The following is an 11,741-nucleotide window of genomic DNA, read 5'->3' as shown; positions in this document are numbered from 1 at the left end:
TTCCCCCATGTAAACTATCACATAATTCATAATAAAACATTTAAGAAAAAAAAAAAAAAAAAAGTAATGTGAGAATCAATATTAACAGCAATACTCCCCCCTGACCCCACTTTCCTCTTTCACTGTTGAGTCATTTTTCTAACAACTTCAGCTAAAAGAACTAAAATGAAAAACACACAGAGATTTCTAAATAGTAACATATGTCACTGTGCCCAAGCATGAAATCTCAGGTTGCTGAGACCTCTTGCTAAGAAGACTCTGTTTACAATCAAACCTGTGATCAAACAAATATTGTCAGTGTGGAAAATGAATCAGAATCTACCTGTATATACAAAATCTCTGCGCTGGATGACAATAAGATTAATATGTTTCAATAGTGATTTTTAGGCTGCCTTAGTTTCCATAGCAAGGATGGTGAAAATTTCATGAAAATCAACATGGACTATTAATTCTAGGGAGCTCTCCTACAGAAATGAAAGTAGTTACTGAGAAGAGAAACAAGGGCAGTAAATACCAAGGAATGAACACAAATATTGAATGCTAAAAAAAAATTGGACATATTTCCTTTGAATAAAAGACTTGAGGATGTGACAGTCAACTTCAAATTCCTTGAATGCTGCCATTTAACAGAAATTAGAGATCACAGGTGGGAGGTTAGCATATAAGCTGCTCTAAGCTCTGGTAGCGTAGTGGTTACGAATCGGGCTGTGAACCGCAAGGTCAGCAGTTCGAAACTACCAGCTGCTCCACGGGAGAAAGATGAGGCTTTCTGCTCCCGTAAAGATTTACAGCCTCGGAAACCCTGTACAGGGTCGCTATGGGTCGGAACTGACTCGATGGCACTTAACAACAACAACAAAGTAGAACAAGGAGCTATGGTAGTGTAGTGGTTACGAATTGGGCTGTGAACCGCAAGGTCAGCAGTTCGAAACTACCAGCTGCTCCACGGGAGAAAGAGGAGGCTTTCTGCTCCCGTAAAGATTTACAGCCTCGGAAACCCTGTTCAGGGTCACTGTGGGTCGGAACTGACTCGATGGCACTTAACAACAACAACAAAGTAGAACAAGGAGCTATGGTAGTGTAGTGGTTACGAATTGGGCTGTGAACCGCAAGGTCAGCAGTTCGAAACTACCAGCTGCTCCACGGGAGAAAGAGGAGGCTTTCTGCTCCCGTAAAGATTTACAGCCTCGGAAACCCTGTTCAGGGTCACTGTGGGTCGGAACTGACTCGATGGTACTTAACAACAACAACAAGTAGAACAAAATACCTAAGATAGTTTCCTGCCTCTGTGATTGTTCAAGAAAATATTAATGAATTGCTGTTGAAGAAGGGAAAACAGTTGGATCTCTACAAGGCTTCTTTCTTTGTGGCTTCTGGGGACAGTGATGGGGATAGAAGCAAAGACACAGAGAGCACAACAGTTTCCCAGCCCTTACTTTTGGTCCTTCCATTGGCCAAAATCCTTATACTGAATGCTTGTTTTTTCACGCTAGTTGGTGGAATTGCAGAGATTTAATCAATATACTGAAACATAACAATATTCCAGTTTTTAGTAAGAAATTAAGAGTACAAATTAACATGTTTTGTAAAGGGGGGAAAAAATGCCTGCAATTTGCTGAGGAGCTTATAGCATGTAAGTTTTCAAGTTTTCAGATGACTTTGTCTTTCTTTTTTTTTAACAGTGATAAAATATACTTTTATTTTGTTGAGTCAGAAGGAGGTGAAAAAATTATAGCTATAGTAGATAACAGGCAAACAGAAACGTGCTTTATAAGTCCATTTACCTTGGAGTTAATTTAAAACAAGAGAAAAAGGTCATAATGTTTTCATGCAATACATACTTGATTCTTTAAATAACAATTATGATAATAGCAGAAGGAATTAAGGAATGCTGTACTTGTGATCCATACAAAACACCAACATTTTGGGCATAGGAATGCAATTAAAAAAAAAAAAAATCACACAAGAACTACTCAATTTCTTAAAAATCACTGAGCAAGAAAAGCAACACTGAACGTCACATATTGACTTTACACAATTTCTATACAGTACGTTGACTTAAATACAAGAGCAAAAGTCAAAACTCTCCTCCTCTATTTTTGGTAAACAAATGCCTGATAAACGTGGATGACTTTCCCCCCTGGATTTTACCTGGGAGTAGCCTTTACATTTTTTTATTTAAAAAAGGACAGGTGCACAAGTACACCCACACTTTCAGATAATACCCACTTGACCTGGCTTCAATGGCTGGATGATCAGAATTCAATGAGACGAAGAAAGAAGGGGCGGGAAGAAAAAAAGAGTATTGTGATACAATTTGATTAACTTGACCTACACCTACCTACAGATGCAGTAGCTCAAAAGAGTGTACAAATCTTTACAGTGAGGATCATTCCCACCCCCTTGATATACAGGGTGGACATGGATGGGCAACTTGGGCATTGGCTACCCAAAATGGGGGGGGGGGGGGGGAAGGGGAGCTACAAAGGCAAGAAGTGACTGGCTTACAAGCTTTCAAGAGGGAACCTAGATCCAGAAAGCACGAGGAAGGTAGAATCTCCACTTAGTATCTAATCTGTCTGGGCAAGGCTGATGAAAGGAGATGGGGATGGCACTCATGTGTCCCAATAGTGAATAATTGCTATCAGGACTGACTGTGAGGGTTGGAAATGTAAAGGCAGACATTTTCTAGCAAAAGAAGGGGAGTGGTTGATTTTGCAGTACAGGAGCGGAGGTCCCTGGGACCATCAAGGGAGAAGAGCGGAATGTGGGACCATTCCCTGAGAAGCAGTGACGCCAGAGATGGAGGCAGAGAAGATGATGTGGAAAGAGGAAATGGCTGGGGAGCTCTAGACCCAGAAATGGAGAGGGGCTGTGTGCTGATGGCCAGTGGGCAGGCTTGCAAGGTATACCCTTTGGTTGGTTGATGGTGCATGGGGGGATTGTAACCATGACAATGAAATGATATACGACAGGATGAATGTAAAGCTAATGTTCTACCATGTAAACGTTCACATAATGCACAATATAACATTAAAAAAAAAAAAAAATAGGGCAAGTTTGGCACTTTTACACTAATGTCACCAATGCTAATACTTCATGGGATCTCAGGAAGATTCATGTTCTTTACAGCTGATACAGCACGGGTTGGGGCTCCTGCAAAGCCAGCCTCAGATTTTTCCAGTATATTTTGTGCATCAATTTGTGTAACAATTTCATTCACGTTGGTCTCCAATACCATTCCTCCCATCACCATTTCTGCAAGAATATTGTGAACCTTGCCTACATGGAAAATTAAACCCAGTTCACAATTATTTTCAAAACACTTGTTTAATGTTTCCATAAATACTTGAATCAGATCTAAAATGCCAAGTTCACTTTCTGAAGAATCCACATAAAAAACAAAATATACCGTTGCATAATGTCTATATATCAGTTTGTTGTCAGATCCTTCTATTAACAATCTTCTCTCTTGGAAATTACAAACACTTTCATCTCTCTTAGATAACAAATGTAATGTCTCTCTGATGATTTGCTTTTGTGTATCTTCATTGTAAAGGAGCTCTGGTAGCATAGTGGTTACGAATCGGGCTGTGAAGGTCAGCAGTTCAAAACCACCAGCTGTTCTGCGGGAGAAAGATGAGGCTTTCTGCTCCCGTAAAGATTTACAGCCTCGGAAACCCTGTAAAGGGTCGCTATGAGTTGGAAACGACTCCACAGCACATAACAACATTCTCATTGTAAGTCTAGCAAAACTTACAGAGCCATGGCTTCCCACGTTTGAAGATGAGGATAGCCTTGATCATGGTTGGGCAGGGCCGACTTAGTGGGCACATGAGCCTTGTCTAGGGATTTCGCTGGCATCCTTCCCCACCCACTCCCTCCTGCACACCTCTGACTTTGTCTTTCTTATTTTATGGGAAAAATACATATAAATCTAAAATAAAAATATTTCTAAGGAACTTAAACAGATACATGAACTTAAACACATGAACCTACACCACAAACAAATTTGCAGTGTAGCATAAAACATATTTGGATTATGTTGGAAAGATGAAAGAGTGAGAGAAAGCAGAAGAGGCATAAAGAGTAGAACATGGTGGGCAGAAAAAGAAAGCAAAGGAAGAGGATATGAAAATTTTGTAAGGCAAACTACTTGTTTCTACTTTTTATTTTTGTGAATGAAAATACATGACAAATATTCTATGATATTGGCCACTGAGGGGAATTTCTTCAAGGTTGATGAAACAAGTAATAATATTTGACCAATTTTTTTCTCTAGAACACTGATGCTAGCCCTTGTTCTGGGCCAGGAATAGTCAATAAAATGTAGCTAGCTATCTAAATGCCATGGGCTTCCAAAAGAACAAACATATCTGTGTTGGAAGAAATGCAGCCACAGTGCTTCTTGGAGGCCAGGATGGCCAAACTTCATCTCTCATACTTTGGACATATTGTCAGGAGAAGGATTATCATGTTTGGTAGAGTGGACGGTCAGAGAAAAAGAGGATGACCCCCAGCGAGATGGACTGGCAAAATGGCGGCATCTGTGGGCTCAAGCATGGCAACAATTGTGAAGTCAGCCTAGGACCATGCAGTGTTTAGTTTTGTTGTGCACAGGGTCACTGTGAGTTGGTACCGACTCAATGGCACCTAACAACAACTCCAAATGTATTGACATTCTAGAAAATTAAAAATATGAGAAAACTCTGCTTGCTCAGATAAACTGAGTAAATATGGAACCAGCCTTAATGTGTCAGATTAACTTTATTAAGGATTTTGGAGGTTATATATGAAGTAAAAAACCAATTATGATAAGAGAAAACTTGTAAGATGCACTCAAAATACAACCTCCAAAAGAAATAAATTAGCAGACTTTTTGAACATTTCCTACAATCTGGATCAGGCCACTGGTTCCCAGAGCCTTTCATCCTTTCATGAGGAAGCTCCGGAATTGTTTCCTGAATGCCACAAAGGTGCCATAGGCTTTACTCCCTTTTAGATACGCTGAAATAAAAACTAGTTTGCTCTCCTAGAGGACAAACAATGGGTCTTTGCCTCACTTCCTTATCATACATACATTCCAGCATGACAAATCATTTAAATTTCAATGGAAAGATCAGTACATCTTCAGAAATCCAAATCTCATGCTCCAAAAAAACAACTCTCATGCATTCTCTTACCAAGAGAAGGCATGACTAGTTAACTTGTGAAAGAAAATGGGGAATTACTTAAGCTCAAGTTTAAAAAAAAGATTATTTAGGGGAATATTTTGGGGCTAGAACAATGGAATTAAAATGAAAATGAAAATGGAGGTGTACATATTAGGAAAAAAATCTTAGACTAAGGGATAAACTATAATAAATAATTTTAAAAAATGCTTTGAACCTAAAATAATTATAATTACTATACTAACTCTTCCTATTTCAAACCATGTACTATGGTAGATGTTTCCTGGACATAATGATCCTAGTAAGTTGCTTGAATAAAATGAAATGTTTTATTCATTCATTCAACAAATTTGCCAAACAATCAGTTACTGAGCTAAAAGCTTAGAAACTACAAAGTTGAGTTAGCTATAATAGTGCCTTCCCTTATGGTGCATATTTTAAGGATGGGAGACACGTGAATAAAAAACCATGAGATGACAGAACATAGAGTACAGAAAGTCTGGGGTCTAGTATACCAAAATAACTTTTGAACTTGAATATAGATCAGCTTTCACCAAATAAAAAACTAGCTTATGAAATAAATAATTATCACCCATGAATAATGTGTTTCCTTAAACAACTGACTATATATGAGACAAATTGGTCAACACCCAAAATTAAAGAAGAAAAGATGAAGAGAGGAAGGGGAACAGAACAAACAGAATGGAAATACTGAGAATGCTGACACATTGTACAAATTCTAACCAAGGACAAAGAACAACCTGCATAAAAATTGCAAAGAGGAGCCTAATTTGCTGTTTAAGCTTTCACCTAAAACACAGCAAAATATTATTTGAAAAATAAACAAAAAAGCACAAAACCCCCAAACAATGAGATAACAGCAATTAACTGAAACATACATAAGGGTATTCGGAAGAATTAGCTATTTTCATATGGAACACAGAAATGCTACACAAGAGTTGACATTTAAGCTGGTTTTACATGGAGTATAGAAAGTGCTTCAAGCAAAGCAAACATTTACATAAAGCACAAAATATGCAAAACATGTTTAATAAAGAGTAGTACGTATTTTGGTCCACACTACACTGTATTATAAACACACTGAAGAATGTATATTGTAGAGGGTATCAGGTAAGTCAATCAGTCCCAAAATGAAAGGGAGAGAGAAAAACGCTCATAACATAGACATAAAAAATACTTCCTTTTGGTTGCTGTTAGGTGCCATCGAGTCAGTACCCACTGACTCATAGCGACCCTAAGCACAACAGAACAACACACTGACCAATCCTGGGCCAACCTCACAATTATTGCCAGGCTTGAGCCCGTTGATGCTGCCACTTTGCTAATCCATCTCACTGGGGGTCTCCTCTTTTTCTCTGACCCTCCACCTTGCCAAACATGATATCCAAATCCAGCGACTGGTCCCTCCTGGAGCACTCTGGCTGCACTTCTTCCAACATAGATCTGTTGGTTCTTTTGGCAGCCCATCATGGCACTTTCAATATTCTCCTCCAACACCAAACTCAAAAAGATCAATTCTTCTACAGGATTCTCATTAATTTCAAGCCCCAAGAAGGTCAATAAGGCATAGGTAAACATGTTTCTGGTATTCTGTGCATTCAGCCAAGATCCATCAGATGTCAGCAATGATATCCCTCATTCTGTATCTCTTCTGAATCCAGCTTGAACCTCTGGATGTTCTCTGTCAATGTATGGTTGCAGCTGTTTTTTTATTACCTGTAGTAAAACTTTACTTGCATGGGTTATCAATGATATTGTCCAAGGATTTCCGCATTCTGTTGTGTCACCTCTCTGTATTGACTATGCAAAGGCTTTTGATTGTATGGATCTTGACAAACTATGGACAACATTGTGAAGTATGAGTATTCCAGAACACTTAATTGTGTCCCTTAGGAACCTGTACATAGACCAAAAGGTAACTTGTTTGAACGGAACAAAGGAACACTGAGTGGTTTAAAATTAGGAAAGGTGTGTGCCAGGGTTGTAGTAGTCTTTTTTTGGGTTAGATAAATTTTATTACATCAAAAATATCACCAATAGATCTTAGGAATCACTGGGCCTTGCTCCCACAGCTTTTATATTTTACTCATTGGCCTGTTGGATAGTTCCTTTTTCAGACACATAGATACCATACAAACATTTTTGGATATGCTGAATTAAAGCAGCTGAATTTGATACGTCAATGTAATTTCCTTCAAGAATTAATTCATCTTTCTGGGCTTGAGATACTGAACAAGCAAATCCTGCCCTCATCTGGACCCTATGAAAGTATTTTTCACCCAAGAAGTTTTAGATTTCAACAAGAGACCCATTCTGTTGTATAGCAAAGTTGATGGGGAAGTGGGCATACACACACTTCATCTTGTAACGGAAGCCCACTTTAACGCCCTTGATCATATTCTGCATGACTACAGATTGTGTGAACTGTAGCCAGCTCATTTCTATTTCAATGCAAAGCCTCTTCTTTTTCTTTCCAAGGAGACTAAGTTCTGCATTAATGTGACTGAAGTCCCTTCTCAAGGTTCCTCTGGGACCCTTCACAATAACTATGTGTCCCTTCAGACTGATGGCAACATTCTCTGGAATGGTTGTATTTTACAAGCCAGGGTTGTATTTTTTCACTATACTTATTCAATCTGTATGCTGAGCAAACAATCCGTGGCATCAGTATTAGACGAAGACTCATTAACAACCTGCAATCAGCAGATGATCCAACCATGCTTGCTGAAAGCCAAGAACACTTTAAATACTTATTGTGAAGAGCAAAAAGACCACAGCCTTCGGTATGGGTTGCATCTCAATGTAAAGAAAACAAAAACCCTTACACCACAGGCCAATAAACAATATTCATATAACTGGAAAAACGACTGAAGTTGTGAAAGATTTCATTTTGCTTGGATCAACCATCAACACTCATGGTTCAACCATCAACACTCATGGAAGTAGCAGTCAAGAAATCAAATGATGAACTGCATTAGGCATATCTTCTTTAGAAGTGCTGCATTCATATAAGACCTCTTTAGACGTGTTCAAGAGCAAAGACGTCAGTCTGAGGACTAAGGTGCACCTGACGCAAGCCATGGCATTTTCAGTAACTTCATATGCATGTGAAAAGTGGACAAGGAATAATAAGGAAGACTGTAGAAGAACTGATGCATTTGAGTTACAGTGCTGGAGAATAATAAAAGTACCATGGACTGCCAAAAGAACAAATCAGTATGTGTTGGAAAAAGTACAGCCAGAATGCTCCTTGGAAGCCAGGATGTTAAGAGTTCATCTCTCATACTTTGGGCATATTATCACATAGTCCCTAGAGAAGCACATCATGCTTGGTAAAGTGGAGGGTCTGCAAAAAAGGAGGAAGACCCCAACGACATGGACTGGCAGAGTGGCAGCAGCAATGGGCTCATTGCTTGAGAGGATGGCACAGAACAGGGCTGAGTTTTGTTCTGCTGTGGTTAGGGTCACTATGAGTCAGAAACAACTGAACGGTACCTAACAACAACATAGACTCAGGAGAGGCAACCCCTGAAAATGTTAAGAGGTAAGAAAATACAAGAATCCAGAGTCCTATGTAAAACGCTAGGACAAATCAAGAGAAACAAGATTCAAGTTTACAATTTCAGGGGCAATTATGTGATATATAGGAAGTATCAGGAGATCTAGGTCCTGTGGAAAATTTCCAGGGTTATCATAGTCTCATCTGTAAAAACTGATATTCCCCACAAATCTTTCCTTAATTGTCAGTAGAGGTAATAATGACTAGAGAAAAAACCCACAGGTATATGACAGAAATATTCCCCATATTTTATATTGCATTTACTAATTTAGAGAATATGTTATTTAACATAACAGGAGATTGTTTTGGCCTTTGCAACAACAGTTTCATGAAAAATTAAGTCCCTTGTTGTTAAATATAATCCTGGATCCCAACAGTTCCCCAAGCTTTTTAAGGGTCCTCTCTCTCTCCTCACTACACATCTATGCAAACCTGGATTTTTCCACATACTTCAACTAAAATAATATATTACAAGACTTAATCCAGAAGCAGATGTGAATGAGAATCCAGGCACATTCAATTAAACAGACAATAAAATGATTTTAGAAAATATAGCACAATGACATTCTTCTTACTTGACTTCTATATTACTTAACTTTCATAAAAATTTACATTATTTCTCCTAACACATAATGAGTTCATATTGCTATTTTATGATGAATTATTATAGAGTCCTGGTATGGCACTATTGGATAGGCACCAATAGTTAACCACAAGATTGGAGGTTCAAACCCATCAGCTGCTCCTTGGAAACTTCTGCAGGGTTGCTATGAATCGGAACCAAGTCAACAACACTTAACAAGAACAGCAACATTAGCCACAAAAACAAAAGCTCTCTGGTGGCTTTTGTTAGTTTTTAGCAGTAGAAATAAATAATGCTCTCAGACAAAGTTTAAGAACTACTGTCTCAAGGCATTTGCTGCATAAAATAGTTTATTGTCTATGTATTTAAGGTAGGAGAATAGAGAAAATAATCACTTAAGTCACTTTCTGGTTTTTGTTTTTCAGATGAGAAACCATCATTAGAAACTATATGACACGGCATGTGAAGTTATTCTATGACACTGCTATTTTTATTTTGCTTTACAGACACGCATAATATTTTCTTAGAAATATAGTTAATTTCTAGGCATTTCTGTTTAGAGGTAATTGTCTGAGCATTCACTCAGACACAATTACCAACACCCAACATTTTGTGGCACATGGGCTGAAAATACTATGTAAGACTTACATCCTCTGGTATCCTATAGCTAATAGTATACCAATGTCTAATTAACCATGATGACAGACATAAAATCATAGTAAAACAAAACATACAATATACTTATACAAAACAACTTTATTAAGAAGTCAGACAATATACTTGTGTTATACTTACTGTATCCCATATCTGAAGTTTTATCTGTTTTCCATCAATAGTTATCATTCGAGCACCAAACTCTACACCTGAACAGAACAGAAAACAACTTGTTACACACACTGGCGGGAGTATTTCTTACATTTAAAATAAAAAAGGGCATCTATTTCCAGGATATGCTATGCTAGGTAATATACAGACGACCAACTGTAACAACTTAGCTTTTATCTTTAGAAAAGCAATAAGCCAAGGCAGAGAAGTGTTAATAAGACATAAGCTAAAAACATAATTAAAACACCAAGATAACCAAGTCTGGCATAGTGAATACCAGGAAACCTACTGTGACTGTCATATTTTTCATACTTAGAAATACAGATTTGAGCTATAATTTTTTAATCAACAAATATTAAATGCTAAAATTTCTTAGAAACTAAATAATATGGTAAAAGATAACTAAAAGGAACAATTGAATTCCAACATTTTGCTCTTGTTTTCCAGCATGGGTTATCAACTAGGAAAAAAATATAAAAATACGTCCATTAGAACATATATACAAATAGATATATAATACAAATTATGATCTGCAAATGGCTTTTTCATTCATGTTATAAATATTATTCTATACCATCAACATCATTCCATGTCAATAAAAACATAAAACCAAACCATTGTTTTTATGTCCGAACAATATTCCTTTATATGTGTACACACACAGGGCTAAGTCAAAATGTATAACTAGGGTTCCAGTTCATACATGCATGGATTTATTTCAAAGAAAACATGTTCAAATATGTCTGTCTGCAAAGACCGTATTTTTAATAGTGTTGCTGGATTCATTGTTTCACATGATTTTCTATGCTGAGTTCATTTTCTTTGTGGGTTTTCTTTTCATTTTCATTTCTGTTGTGTTAATGTTTACTAAAAGCTTTCTGATTTTCCTCTTTTTTATTTTGATGTGCAGATGTATTATTTTTCTGAGATTACTCTGTAATTTATTCATTTTTCCCCCCTGCTTGAAAGTCTGTTTTTATCTTGAAATACTTGACTTCCTTGCCATTTGGAAGTTTTGTACCTATACTATTCACTCGCTTTTTGCTTTGTAGATGACTTCATTATACATTGGTATCTCTGGTGACATATTTTCAGTTTTACAGGTTTGTTTTACTTTAAATACTTCTGTGGTGTTGTAGGATAAGCACTGGATTGCTAATCACAAGGATGGCAGTTTAAATCCATCAATCACTCCTTGGAAACCCTTACAGGGTCACTGAGTTGAAACTGACTCAGAAGCACTTAACAACAACATATCTGGATTGAGTTCTGGGTGGTGTTGTCGTGTATGGTTATCTCAAGTTGTTGTCCGCTGGTATTGGTTCTCAAGAGTTCTAAGAACACACTTTAGCAATTTTTATAAAGTTGGTATGGTCACTACAATTTCCTTTTATGTCTGTTTATTAGAAAATGTCCTAATTTTGCCATCATATTTGAGGGACAGCTTTGTTGGGTAAACGATTCTTGGCTGGCTGCTTCTTTCTTTGAGTGTTCTGTATATATCATCCTATTGCCTTTTTGCTTACATGGTTTCTGCTGAGAAATCAGAGCTTAGTCTTATTGGTTCTCCTAATTTTTTGTT

The 11,741-nt window shown here is 37.4% G+C and overlaps 1 protein-coding gene and 2 pseudogenes across 1 annotated transcript in view; all 3 read right to left on the bottom strand.

The window, feature by feature from the left end:
* The window catches only part of LOC102822923 (ras-related protein Rab-2A-like), a 214,380-nt gene that overhangs the window by 117,041 nt on the left and 85,598 nt on the right, over nucleotides 1–11,741 (bottom strand). Inside the window, exon 3 of the mRNA XM_006874044.1 lies at nucleotides 10,130–10,197. Within this exon, the coding sequence (XP_006874106.1) occupies nucleotides 10,130–10,197 (68 nt within the window). The remainder of the gene's footprint in view (nucleotides 1–10,129; nucleotides 10,198–11,741) is intronic.
* On the bottom strand, nucleotides 148–3,806 carry LOC102827476 (annotated as a pseudogene).
* On the bottom strand, nucleotides 7,275–7,784 carry LOC102827094 (annotated as a pseudogene).

Source organism: Chrysochloris asiatica, unplaced genomic scaffold (assembly GCF_000296735.1).
Source record: "Chrysochloris asiatica unplaced genomic scaffold, ChrAsi1.0 scaffold00259, whole genome shotgun sequence".
Classification (NCBI taxonomy): domain Eukaryota; kingdom Metazoa; phylum Chordata; class Mammalia; order Afrosoricida; family Chrysochloridae; genus Chrysochloris; species Chrysochloris asiatica.
The sequence above is the reverse complement of the archived record's forward strand: the minus strand, read 5'-3'. Positions and strand labels throughout refer to the sequence as shown.